At 35.5% G+C, this 20342-nt stretch overlaps 1 protein-coding gene across 1 annotated transcript; it reads right to left on the bottom strand.

Moving 5' to 3' along the window:
* Positions 1–672: 672 nt before the first annotated feature.
* On the bottom strand, positions 673–13942 carry LOC128549594 (uncharacterized). Its single transcript, XM_053526602.1, has 3 exons — positions 13784–13942; positions 1524–1685; positions 673–858 (listed from the first exon to the last, which is right to left on the bottom strand). The coding sequence occupies exons 1-3, from the start codon at positions 13830–13832 to the stop codon at positions 746–748; spliced, it is 324 nt and encodes a 107-aa protein (XP_053382577.1). The 5' UTR covers positions 13833–13942; the 3' UTR covers positions 673–745.
* Positions 13943–20342: the final 6400 nt, after the last annotated feature.

Consider the following 20342-nt stretch of genomic DNA (forward strand, 5'->3'; position numbering starts at 1 on the left):
TACAGCAATCTGAAACAATTGCTCAACAGTGTCTAGATATAAGTTGGATACATGTATGTCAAAACGCTACCAGCAAAACGACATTAGATACATCAGTACGAAGGCAGATTATTTTCCTGACGTAACATTGCGTGAGTACTCCTCGTTTAAATGGGTCAGCAGTGTTGTTGTACTTATAAAATAAACTGGCCCGGTTTATAGGTTGGTCAAGGCTACGGATAAGCGATATATATTGTATTTTGCCATTATTTTTGAGCATGGAAAAAACGACAGAAGTGTAATCAAAGTCATTGCATATTGTATCAAGTAAGTGTCCCGTTCATTACTTGCCAAAACATTAATTTAAAGATGCAAAAGGATTCGTAACATTGTATTAACCCTTATCATGCTAAACGCGACTGGTTGCGACCAGTGTAGATAATGATCAGCCTGCACATCAGTCGCTTTCAAAGCCTATTACAATTAGAGTAACCGTTAGCGAACAGTATAGATCCTGACCAGACTGCGCGGATGCGCAGGCTGGTCTTGATCCGTGCTGGTCGCAAATGCACTATGTTGGCTTTCTCATTGTGTGGCTCAAATGATCATTTGGTTAACTTAAGAACAAAGCCACTGCTCCCTTACCGCCTTTAAACAAACGAAACATTTGGTGACAGAAAAGAAGTCGAGTAAAATCTTATATCTATTTTTTTTTTCTAAAAAGAAACTGTATAGAATTCACATGGTACATGTTTAATTGCTTCCATCATTTGCCGATAGGGAACCGATCACAAACACAGTTATTGTCATAGCAATGTCTGGCATCGTCTTTACAGTTTAGGCCGGGTACGCCGTAACAATCACTTGGGTAAGTACAGCCTGAAGCATAGCAAGAACAAGGAGTATGCAAATATTGAAGTAATCACAAAGGTTATGGTCATATCAATGTCTGATATCGTCTAAACAGTTAAGGCCGGGTACGCCATGACAATCACTTAATAAGTCGGGTAAGTACAGCCTGAAACATAGCAAGAACAGGAAGTATGAAAATATTGAAATAATTACAAATATTATTGTCATAGCAATGCCTGGTATCGTCTGCACAATTAAGGCCGGGTACGCAATGATAATCACTTAATAACTTGGGTAAGTACAGCCAGAAACATGGTAAGAACAACTAAAGAGTATGGAAATATTGAAATAATCACAAAAATTATTGTCATAGCAATGTCTGGCATCGTCTACACAGTTAAGACCGGGTACGCCATGACAATCACTTAACCACTTGGGTAAGTACAGCCTGAAACATGGTAAGAACAACTGAAGAGTATGGAAATATAAAAATAATCACTAAAATAATTGTCATAGCAATGTCTGGTATCGTCTACACAGTTAAGGCCAGGTATGCCATGACAATCACTCTTAAAGTACAGCCTGAAACATGGTAATAACAACTGAGTAGTATGAAACTATTGAAATAATCACAAATTACAGATAATGTCATAGCGTATACTTAAACCTTGTTACAGTAGAGAATAACATACTTCCGCTTGGTACGCTACATGTGCACAATCCACCGTTGGCAACTATTTCGGCACCCTCAGGATGTTGACAGATAGGGAAGCTGTTAGTTCCGGTACATAATGTCGTACTGTTACATTCGCCGTTCACTGTACAGGAAACAGCTGACACTGGATCAACCCAAGCTGAAAAAGAAGAAATAGATGTCACGATAAAACAATTAGATAAACAAGAAAATATGCTTTCTTGTCGCACACGGAATTCAGTACTGTTAACTTTGCTATTCAGGAATTGAGAAATACGTAGCACTGGAACATACCCAATCTTATAAAATTGACGAAAGGTTTTACTGTCGTATGTAGAACTGCTGAAATCGCTATTCACGATACATGAAACATTCGATACTGGAATACGGCTTAAATCCAGGAAAGGACAATAGGTTATACTGTCGCATGTCGTACTGCTTAATTCGCTATTCACGATACATGAAACATTCGATACTGGAATACGGCTTAAATCCAGGAAAGGACAATAGGTTATACTGTCGCATGTAGTACTGCTGAATTCGCTATTAACGATACATGAAACATTCGACACTGGAATACGACTTAAATTCAGGAAAGGACAATAGGTTATACTTTCGCATGTAGTACTGCTGAATTCGCTATTCACGGTGCATGAAGTATACAGCTCAAATTTAGAAAATGGCTCCTGCAAGCCAGCGGATGGCTTCCTCACATACGTATGAAGAATTCTACGCCCCAAGTGAGGCGAACCGAAATCGATGTGATGTGTGCCCCCAAATTAATATATCTAATATCATAATAATACATGTATATAGCAAGAACATGTATGTAAGAATATTAATACATATATAAAGGTGTCAAAATCAGATGCATTACATGCATTCGTTTATTCCAAGAACCCGTAAACAAAACAATATATCAATTTCTGAACGAGGCGACGTTAACACAGAGCTGACTCTTCTCCAGCTTTCTGCATATATAACGTTTTCGCGTAACAGGAAAATGTCAATTATTTGTCAAATTTTAACGGTTAAACGTAGCTATATAACGGCTTCGAAACATTAGTAGATAACATTGTTTATGCTATATGACTCTATCAGAAGCAGTTTCTTAGATATTTTCAAAAATACGATCAAATGATCTTGTTTCAAAAATTGCTTATTTCCAAGGACAATCGCGTTATCCTGAATTTCAATTAATGGAGGATTCAATAAATACACTTTATGTTTTTCATTTCTTACTTATCACTTTGTGTTTCATATTTTAACAAAACCAGTGCTTCTTTATTGATAGTTTCACAATATTCTGCCCTTTTACGATTCAATAAAAAAACCTACGTTGAGACGGTTTTTGTTTTCATTTAATGTATCGGTTTTTAAAATACGCCGAAGGAAACAAAAACATTATATTCATCAAATGTGATAAGGATTCTGACTATCTGGATTAATAAGTTCTTTCATCTCTACATAACAATGGAATGTTATTTTATCTTCTACAAGACATTTTACCATGTCTTCAAGAACATCTGTTATTCCCTTTGTACCATTGACTTCTGTTCAATATGGGCGAAATCGCCGCACAACATAAATTGAAATCAACAAGCTGGTGAAAGGGGTGTTATCGTACAAACTTAACATACTATTGTACAAGAGGGTTTTTTTTTTCTCAATTTTTTTTTGTTCAATTTTGTTGAATGTTTTATTGTTGTTCATGGCTTCATTCCCTTTTTACTTACTGTTTTCAGAATATTTTCTATACCTTACTTATCTGGTTTATTCCATTGTTATTTTTTTTATCTTCTATACAGCTTCGGTAATTTTAGTAAGTAAAGGAAAACCTGACACTATGTCCGGCTTTATCAGATGTGAGATACTTAATATAGAACGATAATGTTCTTTTTTGGTTAGGTTAAATATAACACCGGTACAATGACGGGTCATATGGCAATATGGAAACTTCCCAGCTTTTTGATGGTGGAGGTAGACACAAGATGTCTCTCAGCGTTATTTCATTACGGGTGGGTATCTGAGCAGTACCACCGACACTCCGAAAGCCAGCTGGATACCTTCCACATATAATAAGTTCTACACCCCAAGAGAGAGGCCCGAACTCACATCGGTGACGGATAAGTGATTTGAAGTCAGCGACCTTAATCATTCGGCCAAGAACGCCCCTCAGTGTGATCTGACCACAGGCACAGAGCGAAAGAAAAACCCAAGATCAGACAGAGAGAAATGTATTAAATTAACCGGTGTAACATTAAATATTGACCCCGTTGAAAACTGACCCCGTCAACATTTCAACATTACATTTTGATCAAAAGAGCGTTGAAAACTGATCAATCGTTAAATTTAGATCAATCATGGGGTCACTATATACCGGTTAGTTAAATTTAAGTTAAACGTCGGAGGTCGTCTGGAGAAGATAAACACACTGGAAAGAACCAGAAACTATTGCAGGCTTGCTGGATAGCTTCTCTGAAAATAATTTCACAAGGCCGAGCCCGGGATCAAACTGACAACTTCCCCGTGGTATGAGAGATCATCTATATGTTGGAAGGGGAACTGTTAACGAAAGTTTACCACAAGGATTTTCGACAGGTGGGTGGCGTAGGGCCGGACAGGCACATCGAAACTTTCACACACTCAAGAAATACCTTTTGTGATCAAAACAAGGTATTTATAAGGGATATTTCATTACTCCTGCCGTCATCCATGTGCACTTTTCTTTTCTTTTATTTAGGGGAACGAAATATACTATAAAGTATTCATCTTTTGGGGAGCAATATAGCAAAATATTTGGAAAATATAAGTCAAGTAAAACATATTGACTTCTTCAAAATTTTTCAGATTTTGGAGAAATTATCCCATTGGACCCCTTTAATCCCCATGCTTTTCCCATGCAACGACATACATTCCTTTCAGCGGAAAGTAGGACACTTCATGTCTTTAAAGCCCTGATCCGCGGCTATTCAAATTATTTTGTGTGTATGCAACCCATGATTACAATAGGTAACAGTTAACGGCCACGTGCCACACTTTAGCACGCAAAACCACAGGTATTTCATATAGAATTTTATATAAAATGACTCTATTTTGACATGCGTCTCTGTTCATAGTCAGGAATTTCATGCTTTTTCAGTGACAATTCAAGGTGAAAAGGTAGGACGGGAACAGGGCTTTAAGTGGTGATAAGTTTTGTGATTACAAGTCGGCGAAATTTACCATCCCACGTAGGCATGCTCTCGCTAGAAAAAGGCATGCCAAATAGGCAAGAGTTAATGGTAACATGTAGAAGTTTTGGCTGTACGAAATTCTGAAAGTTTCGGAATGTGCGCAATACTATCTCATTTCACCTAGTCTTAAATTATGAATTGTTTAAGGCATCGCCACAGTGGCGGCCATTTTCCTCAAAATTTTACATGCAAATTTTCATAAAAATAAATAAAAGATTTCTAAGTGGTCAAAATAAAGTCAATAATTTTGTCATAATTATGTTCTAAATATCTGTGTGAATATATGCAAGTAAAAGGATGTGCATTTCACTACCTGTATTATGCCTTTATTCGATATTTTTCTCTGGCCAAAATGACAAAATTTTGCAATTTTACCTGCAGTCAAATTCAATACATGTAAAAAATAATTGCAGCCAATTGTAAAGCAGACCGTGAAGACCAAAGTCTTAGGGAATTATTTTGAAATTTTTACCTGGTTACTGAATTATACACAAAAATCCAAACACCATCAATTTATCCAATTTGATTTATCTGTTCACACATAATTTGCATGTATATAAACAGGTGATATGGTATTACCTAGATACCTGTGGTCAGAAATGCATGTACAAACAACATTTTAAATCAAATAATATACATGGGATTGTCTTTATGTGTCTGTTGCAATAAAAAGGAACAATTTCGACAAAAATTCCTTAAGAGTCAATAGTATACCTATTGTACTTCAAAAAGAACTAAATCTTGTCTTTGTAATATTGTGTTATAATGGATTTTGACTGCGCGTAAGATTTCAGTATTTAGGGGTAACCTTTCGGACTAAACAAGAGCATTTTACAAGCGGCGTATGTACTTTAAATCATCATATGCTTCCAGCTGTTAAAGGCTCTAGTGCAATTATCAAGAGAAAAATACCCGGCCTGAAAATATGAACTGATATTGAGTTGTGACTGTGGCGATGCATTAACTTGATCCATTCATAATATATATTAGATACTAGTATTCGTATCAGTTAGTATTTTACTTTCGGTCATGTAAAGGTGGTGTAACGTTATATTTAGACACCATAGGGGTCCTTTTAAAACGTTGAACATTGACCTCCTGACTCATATCAACGTTACTCCGCTATTGCGTAACAGACCCATAAATCATAAACAACCAGGTCAGTACTTTGTGTCGAATCAACGGCCCTAAATCAATAAGAGCTTTTGAATTTAACGTTGAAATATGACCCGAGTGTAGTTGACTAGTATAAGACATCCCGTCGATACATGACATATATAGTCACCAATTTGTGTAGCTTGGTTTTAATTTCTGTACCTGACTAGTATGTGCAGAGTTATGGCCGATGAATTGTCAAATAATTAGACGTATTATTAGCTTTTGGCGAATGTATGGTAATAGGCAAATTGCGTAAGTTTATAGGGATCAGTTTTAAACGTTGAAATATGACCGGACTATATCTGATCTGTTTTCAACGACGCGTAGATGAATCATTAAATAACGGGCGGGGTCAATTTTTAACGTTTAAAATTGATCAGCCATCCCTTGAAAAAGGACCATGGGGTAAATTTTGAACGGGGTCAATATTAATTTAAAACGGCTAACTTAGCCTAGCTCTTAGCGACCAGAGAGTCGTGTTCTCCGACGTACCTGGTGCTCAGCACCGATGCAAGCGAAGTCGTCTTTCTTCGGAAGAACTGACCTCTCAGTTAAATGGGAGATTCTTACGTCCAGTGCCTGGACCGGGATTCGAACCCTGGACATCTGGATTGACTAGTAAAGCGCGTAACCACTAGACCACCCGGCCACCATGTTGAGAATATAATGTATATGTCGTAATGCCGGTAATGCCCGTAACTATTTACTCGTATTATTTAACCCTTAACCTGCTATATTTCTATAATGGACTGGTCCATCTTTCAATTTGGACAGTACCACTTATTACTCAAAGGGGTTTTCACTGAAAATTTACTGACTGAATAGCGAACAGTGCAGACCATGATCAGACTGCACGGATGTGCAGGCTGATCTTGGTCTGCACTGGTCGCAAAGGCAGAATCATCTGCCGCCAGCAGGCTAAGGGTTAATAAGAAAAAAAGTAGTATCGTTAAGAATGATTAGGAAAATCATGAATAGAAATAACGAAAACTGAAGCATATTATATTAGTCGAATGACCAGCTAGTAGAAATTCTGGATGTATCCGTGATCAATCAAATATACACATTATTTTGGCTTCAATCCATTTTTTGAAAAGTCACAAAAGTACACTAAAATGTCTATAAACTTCCAACAACGCGTCAGTATCTTAAAAAAATTGACGACTAAAACAATATAACGTCATTGTCGTGTCCAATGTTAAAAGAGCATTTAATATTTGTGTAATGTTTAACCATCTTCCGGGAAAAATCAAAATTGTAATAAAACTAATAATACATGATTTTGGTTTTCTTTACAAATACATTTTTAATCGTTTAGTGTTTTTGGAGAAACTAAAACAATAGGAAATATGAGAAATAATAGAAAAAGAAAACATAAAAGCTCTTGGTTTAACCAGGAATGTGAGGACGCTAGAAGAGACTTTAAACGTGCAAACAAGAATTATTCTAAGAATAGATCGAATCAAAATATAGATATACTTATTACAAAAAGGCGCATTTACAGAATAGCTAAAAGGCGAGCACGTACTAAATTTCATTTGAATCAGAAAAAGGAAATGTCATCTTTAGCTGGTAAACGTCCGCAAAAGTTTTGGAAAGAAATTAAAAAATTGAGAAAAAAAAGCTAATAAAAATGAATTGTCATATGAATTTTATGAGCATTTTGAAAACTTGTTTTCAAATGAAGAAATATTTAAGAACAATTTTATTGAGGAACAGCAGGAATAGTAGTGATATTGTTTTTAGTAATGTTGATCAACTTGACATTGATTTCACGATAGAAGATGTTATTACTGCTATTTCTTCCCTTAAAAGTGGTAAAAGTGCTGGAGTAGACCAACTTATTCCTGAAATATTTATTGAACGTAAAACCATTATAGCACCAGTGTTATATAAACTGTTTAATCATATTTTTGATACAGGTGCGTATCCCGAATCATGGTGCCAGGGTGTCATTTTACCTGTGCCCAAAAAGGGTGATCCAAATGATGTGAATAATTATAGAGGCATCACTCTCACTTGTATATTTTCAAAACTGTTTTCAATATTGTTAGACATGCGATTGCGCAAATTGGCCGAAAGTAATGAAATGTTGAACGAGTTTCAATTTGGTTTTAGAAAAGACAAAAGTACTATTGATTGCATATTTGTTTTAAGTTCGATTATTAATAAAATAATAAAACATGAAAAGAAAAAATGTATGCATCCTTTATAGATTTCCGAAAGTGCTTTGATTTATTGTTAAATTAATAGAGTCAGGTGTAATTTTAAAAGTAATTAGAATTTTGCATAGTATGAATAGCTGTGTAAAGTCTTGCGTTAGAGCAAATGGCTCCCTGGCAGACTATTTCGACAGTTTTATGGGCTTAAAACCACTTTCACCTTTATTGTTTATTTTTTTCGTAAATGATATGTATGAAAATTTGCAGACTGATAATATTGATACATTTACATTGGAAGAGATACAGATATTTTTACTATTGTTTGCCGATGATACAGTATTATTTTCCTATTCCAAGGAAGGATTACAAACCCTCCTTAACAAACTGTGTGATTATTGTACAAAATGGGGTATTGTTATGAATGTGGATAAAACTGTTGCTATTGTTTTTAAATTCGGAAATAGAAATGAACATTTTGAAGTACATTATAACAATATATTACTTAAAGTTGTTAAGACGTTCACTTATCTTGGTGTAACATTAACGTCCAATGGTAATTTTTACCAAGCCCAAAAAGCTTTGTCTAATCAAGCATTAAAGGCACTTTACTCTTTGAATTCTTTATTTGATGTAATTTCTTTGAATGTCACAGAAAAGACAAAATTATTTGATAGTATGATTTTACCGATCTTACATATGGATCAGAGATATGGGGTTTTCATAAAGACATTGAAAAAGTTCATTTAAAATTTTTGAAACGAGTTCTTTGTGTACGCAACAGACTACAACATCTGCAATTCTCGGCGATTTTGGAAGATTCCCATTATCAATATTACGAAACGTCAGAACCATTAGATACTGGTACCGAATTATGAAATCCCCTAACTCCCTTTTATACAGATTGATGTTTATAAAAGATGCAAATGCAAATCTGTCGAATGAATGATCGGTCAAAAAATGTAAAAAAAAAATGTGTGTGTGTGTGTGTGTGTGTGTGTGTGTGTGTGTGTGTTCGGGTTTAACGTCTTTTTCAACAATTTTTCAGTCATATAAACGACGGTGTCTTGTAGCTGTGAGCACAATGCCCAACTTTATAGTGCTGCCTCACTGGAATATCACGCCGTAGACACGTGGCATGATACCCTACCCAGTCACATTATACTGACACCGGGCTGACCAGTTCTAGCACTATCTTCTTAATGCTGAGCGCCAAGCGAGAAAGCTACTTGTACCATTTTTTACGTCTTTGGTATGACGCGGCCGGGGATTGAACCCACGGCCTCCCGCACTCACTTGTCAGACTTAGCTTTTTTATATTTATGGGAAACTGAAACTGTTACAAATACACATGTCTTAAATATTGAACAAAGAATATATGATCAACAATTGTAACAATGGTGTGCAGAACTAAGTACCTTCTCTAAATTGGAAAGCTACAATTTATTTAAACAGGAATTTTCTCATGAAAAATATCTAGATTGTATTAATAATGTGAAACATCGTACAGCATTATCAAGCACCATAAACCGGTTTAAGCTCCCCAGTGGTGTTTTTGCCACTGACCGTTCCAAGGCGGTGCCCCACTGTGTTCCTTTATTTGTTCGTTTTGCCCTCGTGTGTTTGCTTTGTATGCGAGTGCGTGCGTGTGTATGTGTTTTTAGTGTGCACGTCTGCCTGCTGTGGGTTTCGTTTTGGGGAGGCTGCGTTTTTGGAACATGGCATTCCCTGTTTGATATTTTCTTTGTTTTTTTAAGTGATCTTCACATAAATTAGCTATTGAAGCGGGTAGATTTAGAAATATTTAAAGAAGCCAACGTTTTTGTACTAAATGTAATATGAGTCAAGTTGAAACAGAGTATCATTTTTTATAAGTGTGTCCATTTTATAATAATTTAAGAAAAACATGTTTACCTAGATATTATTGTTCTTGGCCTAATATAAATAAATTTATGTGATTGTTAATTTAGCAAAGTTTATATACATGGCGACTCAAAAAAGAAATGAAATTAATTAACTATATGTTTGATGTTCTGTTTTTGTTTGTTAACTTTATGTCATAGAGATACGTTATCATGTAAATTGTTTATACTACACTTTTCTGTTCTTATAATATTCTAGATAAATGTATAATGTATAAATCGCCACAAAGTTATTTGGCAATTGACATATATATGTTTATGCCCATAAAATATTTGACTTGACTTGACTTTAATGTTTCTTTTGTGAGATTTTAAAAACAGGATGTTGAAGAAAAATGAACAAGAGCTCATCGAACACGAAATGCCCCCCTTGATGCATTCAGTAATTGCACAAGGAACAGAAATTATATGCTCACTGTAAACAAAAGTTCTACCATTCTGGTTTAATCAGACCTTGACCTTTAACCTATTAACCTAACAAAAGATTACAGAGTGATTCTGGCACCATCCACTGAGCCGTTTTTGAATGTTTCAAATTTCAAGACTAGCTCAAGGTCAAAATCAAGGTAAAATGTTTTCGGTACAAACAATGTGTATGTGGTCCAAATTTGAAAGCTGTGGCTTGAGAAATGTGAAAGCAGGTCACTAGATCAATTTCAAGGTCAAAGTTCATTTCGGTAGACAGAACTTTGCATGTGCTCCAAATTTGGAGGCTGTAGCTTGAGACATGTAAAAGTAGGTAATAGGTAAAAATCAATGTCAAATTTCAATTCAGAACACAAAAATATGCATGCGGTCCAAATTTGAAGCCTGTAGCTTCAGAAATGTGAAAGTAGGTCATTAGGTCAATCTCAAGATCAAAGTTCATTTCGGTACACAAAACTATGCATGTGGTTCAAATTTGAAGGCTGCAGCTTGAGAAATGTGAAAGTAGGTCACTAGGTCAAAATCAAGGTCAAATTTTATTTCAAAACACAAAACTATGCAAGTGGTCCAAATCTGAAGCATGTACCTTCAGAAATGTGGAAGTAGGTCACTAGGTCAATAACCAGGTCAAAGTTTTTTTCGGTACACAAACCTATGCACGTGGTCCAAATTTGGAGGCTGTAGCTACAGAAATGTGAAAGTAGGTCACTAGGTCAAGATCAAGGTCGACTCATGTCAAGGTTCATCTTGCCACTCAAAACTATACATGTGGTTCAAATTTGAATGATGTAAGTTTTATACATGAAGATTCTAAGTTTTTCCCTATATAAGTCTATATGAACAATATGACCCCTGGGGCGGGGCCATATTTGACCCTAGAGGAATAATTTGAACAAACTTAGTAAAGAACCACTAAATGATGATACATTACAAAATATCAAAGCCATACTCTTTGTGGTTTGGACAAGAAGATTTTCAAAGTTTTTCCCTCTATAAGTCTATGTAAACCATGTGACCCCCAGGGCGGAGCCATATTTGATCCTAGGGGAATAATTTTAACATTCTTAGTAGAGGACCACTAGATGATGTCATACACAAAATATCAAAGCCCTTGGCCCTGTGGTTTTGGACAAGAGGTGTTTCAAAGTTTTTTCCTATATAAACCATGTGACCCCCGGGATGGGGCCATATTTGACCCCAGGGAAATAATCTGAACAATCTTGGTAGAGGACCACTAGATTTTGCTACACACCACATATCAAAGCCCTAGGCCGTATGGTTTTGGGCAAGAAGATCAGAAACCGTTTAACTGTTCCTGGCCAATGTGACCTTGACCTTTGACCTAATGACCTCAACATCAATAGGGGTCATCTGGTCATCATGGCCAACCTAACTATCAATTTTCCTGACACTAGGCCCAAGCGTTCTTGAGTTATTGCCTGGAAACCCTTTTACTGTTCCTGGTCACTGTGACCTTGACCTTTGACATACTGACCTCAAAATCAATAGGGGTCATCTGCTGGTCATGGCCAACCTCCCTATCAATACTCGAGTCCCTAGGACTAAGCGTTCTTGAGTTATCATCCGGAAACCGTTTTACTGTTCAGGGTCACTGTGACCTTGATCTTTAACATACTGACCTCAAAATCAATAGAGGTTATCTGCTGGTCATTACCAACCTTCTTATCAACTTTCATGATCCTAGGCCCAAGTGTTCTTGAGTTATCATCCGGAAACCGTTTTACTATTCAGGGTCACTGTGACCTTGAACTTTGACATACAGACCTCAAAATCAATAGGGGGCATCTGCTGGTGATGACCAACCTCCCTATAAACTTTCATGATCCTAGGCCCAAGCATTCTTGAGTTATCATCCGGAAACGGATTGGTCTACATTCCGACCGACCGACCGACCGACATCTGCAAAACTATATACCCCTCCTTCTTCGAAGGGGGGCATAATAAAAATATATCTTTGCGTGATTCGATATTTTTGAAATTTTGATATTTATTTACAACATATTGATCTAATTTATTTAATTCCAAAATAACTACTTCGACAGTGCATTGACCTTTCATGTTGAGTGTATAAACTCTTTTCTATACAGAAACCCTCGCTGTACAAATGTATGCAGTGTCAAATGCGTGTTACAAACGTTACCATTTTGGCTGTTGTACGTGATAAACATTGCATGAGTACCAGTGGCTATTTATGTCTACGTGACTCGCGTCAGGTCATATGATCACCTTACAATTTAATTACCATTAAATGCAAATATATGCGTCAAATTAATACATATCATTATACAAGTTAAAGCATACCAAAAGTTCCTTCTGTGGCATATCTATATAAATATATAATGATTATCTTGTAAAATTTTGGTTGCAATGTCTGTTTTATACTGCCAAAAAAAGTCAATTAGGTATCTACGCTAGTTATCATTTAACATAAATTGTTAAATCCAACAACAAATTAAATCTGTTACCACTTTCAGTTGAGTAAATACGGCAATAAGACATTGACCCGGTCAATCCGTTATGATTCAATGCGTGAATTAAGAGGGTCGCAATGGGGTTTGTTTTCACATATTAACCATGCATTTGAAGATAACGATAATATTTAGTTGTTTACATGTAAATTTGTTTGTACATATGTTATGTTCTTCAAAAATGGAGGAAATAAAAGAATCAGTCAACCATCCTCGGGTTTCGTAATAGGTAATCCATGTACGCGTTCAGTCAGAGTCGCCTCAATTAGGAAAGAATTGTTTTAACGTCAGAGGTTATTTCTAAGGTCACGGAGTTTGACTGGCAAGCTTGTAATGACATCAGCTTTCGATACCAGTAGCTCAGTCAAGTGTGACTTATCAAACTATAATATTCCTTCTCAAGAGAAGGAATAATAAGTCATGATATAAAAGTACGTGAAGAACAGTACATTAGTACCAGTAGCTATTTATGTCTACGTGACATGATCACCTTACTATTAAGTTATATATGCGTTAAAATTAATACATATCAAAAGTCGTGAAGTAAACATGACTCCTGATTTTAATCGCCGGTCCCTAGTTTGTACTATTTGACCGCCCTATATTCAACACATGTTAAAAATTACAAATTAAAAATTGTGAAAATTATTTTTACGTCATGTTAACACTTATTGAATGGCTTGCCGGTTAATAGTTAAAACGATTGCCCGAGGCCCGGGTACACTTTATAATTAAAAATTTGTAAGACTACTGCATGGGCGAAAGGCCTGCACTTTTTAAACGTAGGCATATTTCCTACCTACCAGCTCACATCAAACACAAATTCTCCTCCAATTTACTATATATTGTAAAAGAAAAAAATTCTTACCGAAATAAATGGTTATAACAAAAGCAAAAGCCAAAATCAATTGTTTCATTGTGCAGTCCTTTCGCTTTCCTCTTGGCCAATAACTATCTTAAAAGAACTAAAAAGCACTCGTTCTAAACTGATTATATTATCTTATCTGCATAGAGGTTCATGTCTAAAACCGACTTTTTCTGCCCTAAACCAATTAGGTAAGTGTTACGTAATAGCAAAATCGGTTATTACGTTTTTCATGCTAGTTTTGTTTCATGGCTTTATTACAAACTGCTTTATCATGTTTAAATATTTATTTTCTTAGAAGCTTTGTTTGGTACGAACATCTAGCTTCAGTACTACAAACATAGGTCTGGAGATTGTTTATTCAGCATGTCCAATGTAAATAAGTACTGCTTTACTTAATGTAATTAAACAATATAAATGAGTACTGTTTTGCTTTATACAACATGGCCACTACGAATAAGTAATATCTCACTATGTATACCATGGCCACTACGAATAAGTAATATCTCACTATATATAACATGGCCACTACGAATAATTAATATCTCACTATATATAACATGACACACAACTGATTTAGCATTGATCTAACTCCCAAGGCTGATCACCACAAAATCCGTCTGTTCTTTATTTCATATAATCACCAAGAACTTTGTCGCTGGAGAGGGGGTGATAACTTTTATATAAGAGAGCTACAATTCTTTAACTCAACCCTTTAAATTAACCCCTTTTCGCTTCTTTCAAGGTTTCTATTCGAAACTTAAAATTCTTACACCGCCATTTTTATCGAACATGCGATAGGAACATGCCAATTTCGACAGAATCCTGCACGTACTATACTGAAACGCAATGGAGTAAAAGAAAACACGGCGCTATTGAGAAATGACACGAGGAGAGGAAGGAAGATTAGGACTATTTATGTTTAGTCTACTTGTGTAAACTTACATTTGATTTGGTAGTGATCACCCTAAAACATAAGCTATTCCACAAACAAACCGGTCATTTTGTCATTTTGTCATTTTGTCGCAAACAAACCAAAATAATAATAAAAGGGACAGCAACTTATGTGTGATGTTACTGTTCCATAGATTCAGCTGATGATATTCTTTGTTCCCGCTGATGGCATAGTTATGTGAAAAATTATTATATCATTTAGGCAGTTATATAGCCTAGACATTGGTATCAGTCCCAACAGGATAAATTATTGCACATATATAATTCAACAAAACACATTGATTCTGATATAAAACATTTGTTTGTTTGTTTTAAACGCACACAGACACAATTATAATGTTATATGACGACTTGCCACCTTTTAATTGTTTTAGAAAGACCCCAGGTGCCCCTCCGTGTACTATTTCATCACGTGCGGGTACCTGTGTAGAACTATCGACCTTCTGTAAGCCGGCTGGATGACTTCTTCTCATGAAGAATTTAGTGCCCTGAGCGAGGCTCGAGTCATTATCGGTGACGGGCAAGTGATTTGAAGTCAGCGAACTAAACCAATCGGCCATGAAGGCCCCCTAATGTAAGATATGTTCAGCATATTTACTTCGTCTGTGATTTATAAAGGATCATATTGATCCGAGCAGCATTCTGGCAGCGCCATGCGAAAACTGGCACGGCACCAGTAGCTCCCTTGCTTTGCACTGAATATTAAAAGGGGCACTTGTTTATCTTCCCTCATACCGTCAGGAATATATACCGTCTTGAATGGGGTGTGGAGAGTGATAAATATAAATTGTAGAGTTGTTCCATAATCGACCTAAAATAAATTAGTATGATCAATACACTGCGCATACGCATGTACATGAGAATTTAAAGCTACAATTTAACATAATTCATGCAACCACTAAAACAGTAGTTGGAAAATATTGTACTTTTGATGTTTGATAAATTCATAATGTATGGTACTGGATCGACAATTTCCGTCGTATTGGATCGACAAGATACATTGTATTGGATTGACAAGTTCCGTGGTATTGGATTGAAATTGGATCGACGATTTCCGTGGTATTGTATTGACAAGCTCCGTGGTATTGAATCGACAAGTTCCGTGGTATTGGATGGACAAGCTCCGTGGTATTGGATCGACAATTTCCGTGGTATTGGATTGACAAGCTCCGTGGTATTGGATTGAAAAGTCCCGTGGTATTGGATTGAAAAGTCCCGTGGTATTGGATAGAAAATTTCCGTAGTATTGGATTGACAAACTCCGTGGTATTGGATCGACAATTTCCGTCGTATTGGATTGACAAACTCCGTGGTATTGGATCGGCAATTTCCGTAGTATTGGATTTACAAGCTCCGTGGTATTGAATCGACAATTTCCGTAGTATTTGATTGACAAGCTCCGTGGTATTGGATCGACAATTTCCGTAGTATTGAATTGACAAGCTCCGTGGCATTGGATAGACAATTTCCGTAGTATTGGATTGACAAGCTCCGTGGTATTGGATCGACAATTTCCGTAGTATTGGATTGACAAGCTCCGTGGTATTGGATAGACAATTTCCGTATTATTGGATTGACAATCTCCGTGCGATTACATATTGTAAAATACTTTCTAAACGCCAAACTTTCAAATATTTCTACAGTGAATTTCTTTGGTAATCGGTTGCAAAATATAGTTCTGGAGCGTTATAAATTCAAGATTAAATTAACGTCGATTGGAAGAATGTGCAATGAATTCAGCTGTTCGCGACACTATTCGTTAAGTGCACAAAGTCAGACGCAGGTTTCCTTGATATTTTTTAATTTATAGATGATATAATTCTGAAATGCCATTATCTGACTTAACCTTTAACCTGCTAGCGGCAAATATTCTGCCTCTGCGACCAGTGCAAACCAAGATCAGCCTGTATATCCGTGTAGGCTCATCTTGGTTCTCACCGTTCGCTGTTTAGTCAGTAAAGTTGCAGTAAACACCCCTTCTTATAATAAATGGCACTGCTAAATTGAATGATGGATCAATCCATTTTAGAAACTTAACAGGTTAAATGTAGAATGTAACTTAATGGATAATTAAAGAGCGACTCGAATTTAAATTGTCGTCGCAGTGTTACTTTAAATAACGTTTATGATTGCTAATATAATGACCATAACACTACATTTAGAAATAAAGAGTGTGTTAAATATTGAACTCTCTTATCAATACCGCTTTACTCTTTCAGATAATGTGATACGAATGAAGAAATGAGGGCATTGTCTATGTACAAGTAAACTTACCTTTCTGAGACAAGATAAGTATCAACTCCAATTTATTGTATTTTGCTCCCTAAATATTTTACACCAAAGATGTAACAACACGTCTTTATATTACGCTTTTCGGTGAAATACTGAAATACATCAGTGAAATAAAATTGATATTTTCACCTTTTAAAGCAGTGAAAATATCAGTTTTATTTTCACTGATACAGAACTAGACCTACAATTGAATGCGAAAGAATAAGGAATTATAAATAGGCCTAATCAGTTATTCTTTTCAACGGATACTTCAATAAAGATATAGAAATATATTAATATGCATGTTTGTACCATATTTCACTCGTAAATAATTGAAAGACTGATAATTTGTCTTCGATCGTGCACCAGTTCACATTTTCTCAATATTTTTATCGTTGAGTCTCTCACGTATTTAGGACAAAGGGAACTAACTGAATTTCCATAAGCCAACATGATTGCAGTGTTTTGGGTTATAAATATTTCCTAACATTAAAACTTTTGATGTCAACTACTCATGGTGAAAACACTATCCATGAGTTCAACGAGAAAACATGTGTTCCAAGGTGATGGATAACAGGTATGTTTCTTGCAGTTCTATGATGGGTCTTGCATAGTGTTTTCATCCTGAGTAGGTGGCATAAAAAGTTTAAATGTTAGGAAATGTCCATAACCCAAAATTTACCCGAATTCCTCACACATTTGATACAAATACAGCCGAAAATATCACAAATCATAAATATGACAAATACGTTTTTGCTTTAATAGGGGTACAGATGCGAAACGTACATTTCACAAATTTGTGACATATTCGTACAATTTGTGTTCGCACGAATTATTCAACATGTGAAAAAAAAAACATGAAAAAAGAACATGAAAAAAAAATATTGCAACTATACTTAATATGAGTATAGATAACTACTGTAATTCAAATTTGTTGTATCAAAGCGACCATTATTCCGAATTATGATGTCATTATTTGTAACAATTCAGCGTTTTAGTAGCCAAAAATGCATACTTTTGGTGTTACGATTGTCCTTCATTTACTCAACCAACAGGAGATACCACATAATTAATTGCAAGAAGAAATTTAACCTGTTCTTTTACATTATTATATGTCACAAGTCGTTTTATGCATGTTACTTGTCGTCCGTGTACCGATAAAATAACATGAAACATGCATGGCACTATTAATGCTTATCCATACATATTGAGACAAAAATTCAAACAAAACCAAATCACAGAAAAAAATGGTTGTTTCACGTAAAATTTGTACAACATTTCAAAATGAATATTACTCTGCAAAACAATTGTCAGTTTACTGATATATACATGGAGTTCAAAAAGAGGCACACTTTTGGACAGTTCAACGCTTGTAGAAACTCACTATTTTCAAAGAACTGTTACACATCTTCGTTTTGATTTGCATTTGCAATAATGGCCCATATAAAATTCCACATAACTAGGTGGAACTTAGTTTCCAACAATTGTTGATTTTTATTTCTTTACAAATGGCGTTCAGTTTTAAAGGGGAACAACTTTTTGAGAATAGTATCCATCGTATGGGACGGTACGGCAGAACATGTAAGGGTCAGGTAGATTGTGGGTAAAGATGTTGTTCGTTTATCAAATATTTCTGTGTTTTGATTAATGAATAAGACAAATTACAACATTCGCCTTCAAAACGGTTTCGCAGTCTTCATTCTTACAAATGATCTTGTAAGCAGTATCTCTGCAGCCGTATGCACGCATTTATTTGCTCTAACACTGTTAAGTGCAAAGTATATTCGCTAGTTTACACACCATGTGTTTCTATGGCGCCGAAATCCACTATTTCTTAACGCGTTTGAGTGATATGTTTTGCGCAAATGATCTGTTGTTTTCGCACTTTGTTGTAACTGGTAATGGTAACAGCGCTGACATTGTTGGATGGAACAGAGTATTTAATTACAGTTTGTAATTTGAATCACCCTTCCCTCTTAACTGTTGATATACAAAACACTGTCAGCGCTGTAACCAATCTTCATAAGGGAGAAGCTTATTGATGACCAACATAAATTCTTTGACAAGAATGTAAAATTTTGTTTTCAGATTGTGTTGTTACTGTTTTATCTAAGCCCACCGAATGCAACTGATTTCTTATTTTGTATGTGTTGTTATTTACGAAAATAAAATATTTAATAAGCGTAAAATTACAATTCAGATTGCTTCCCCACACCACCTACTCCTTCTCCCCGAAATGAAGTCAATATTTATGTTGTAGGGATATGCACAATCTCAAGATTTAGCAGGTACAATTTAGGGATCCTCAGTTAGCGTACGCAATCTCGAGATTGCTCAACAGATAAGACCCTGCTGTAGGTAGATAATCATCAATAAATGACTTTGTTACTTGAGGTTTTTAACCCTGGATTGAGTGCTGCATTTTCAAGTTACAATGAACAAACTGACTTCGAAAGCAAGTTTCACACTCATTCAGAAATAAAAATGAGTTGTTTTTTAAACATGCGCTACAAACTTTGAATCTTTAAAGTTTCATTTAAATGCTGAATTAATTTCATACTTAGGTTTTAATTTAAAGTCTGCGATTTTAAACAGAATGTAGGTAGAATGTTACGAAACCTCAAGTGAAATGAGTACCATTTCATGCTAAAAGTGAAATACGTATAATTTATCTGAAAGCTATGGATATTTTTTCTCCACTTAATATGATTAAGGGCTTTTCCGGTGTACCTTCCTTGTTGTAATTTGTTAAGGAATGTTATTAAGACTTGTTCCGTATTATTCCTTTAAAAAGTGTAGTTTCCGAGCTAAGGATTTAAAAAGTGTAGTTTCCGAGCTAAGGATTTAAAAAGCTAATTTACAGTATGAGATTTTAAACACAGTTTTGCTAGCATTTTATCAATATCGCAGTAATGTACTCTACAGCTCATCAATATTATATGCCCCTAGTGATTTAAATTAATCGGTGATTACGACGACATCATAATTATTACTGCTAATTAGCACCCCCGTGCCCGATCGTTATCAGGTTGTTATAAACGGAACCTCAATCATTGGACAGAACCGTGTTTTCGAAAAAAATATAGTAAGATGACGTTGTTTTTTTTTCTTCTCAGAATTATGTATAAAATACAATATGTATCTAATTCTGAAAACAATAATGAATTCAAGAGGACCAAAGTGCCATACACACTGAATCATGTACGGTAACAACTATGTTCAGTAAAACGAGAGGGTTCCTAAGTCACTCACCTGACCTTGACTGTTTAAACTTGAATGTAAAACTTTTTTGTATGACACGCTGAATCCTGAAAGGTAATAACTGTGTTTAGTATAA

This window comes from Mercenaria mercenaria, chromosome 16 (assembly GCF_021730395.1).
Source record: "Mercenaria mercenaria strain notata chromosome 16, MADL_Memer_1, whole genome shotgun sequence".
NCBI lineage: Eukaryota > Metazoa > Mollusca > Bivalvia > Venerida > Veneridae > Mercenaria > Mercenaria mercenaria.

Coding starts and splice junctions, on each gene's coding strand:
- LOC128549594 (XM_053526602.1), bottom strand. CDS start 13,832: ATGAAACAATTGATTTTGGCTTTTGCTTTTGTTATAACCATTTATTTC. Junction 1,686..13,783: donor TGTTATAACCATTTATTTCG/GTAAGAATTTTT, acceptor CTTCTTTTTCAG/CTTGGGTTGATCCAGTGTCA. Junction 859..1,523: donor ATGTAGCGTACCAAGCGGAA/GTATGTTATTCT, acceptor GCTATGCTTCAG/GCTGTACTTACCCAAGTGAT.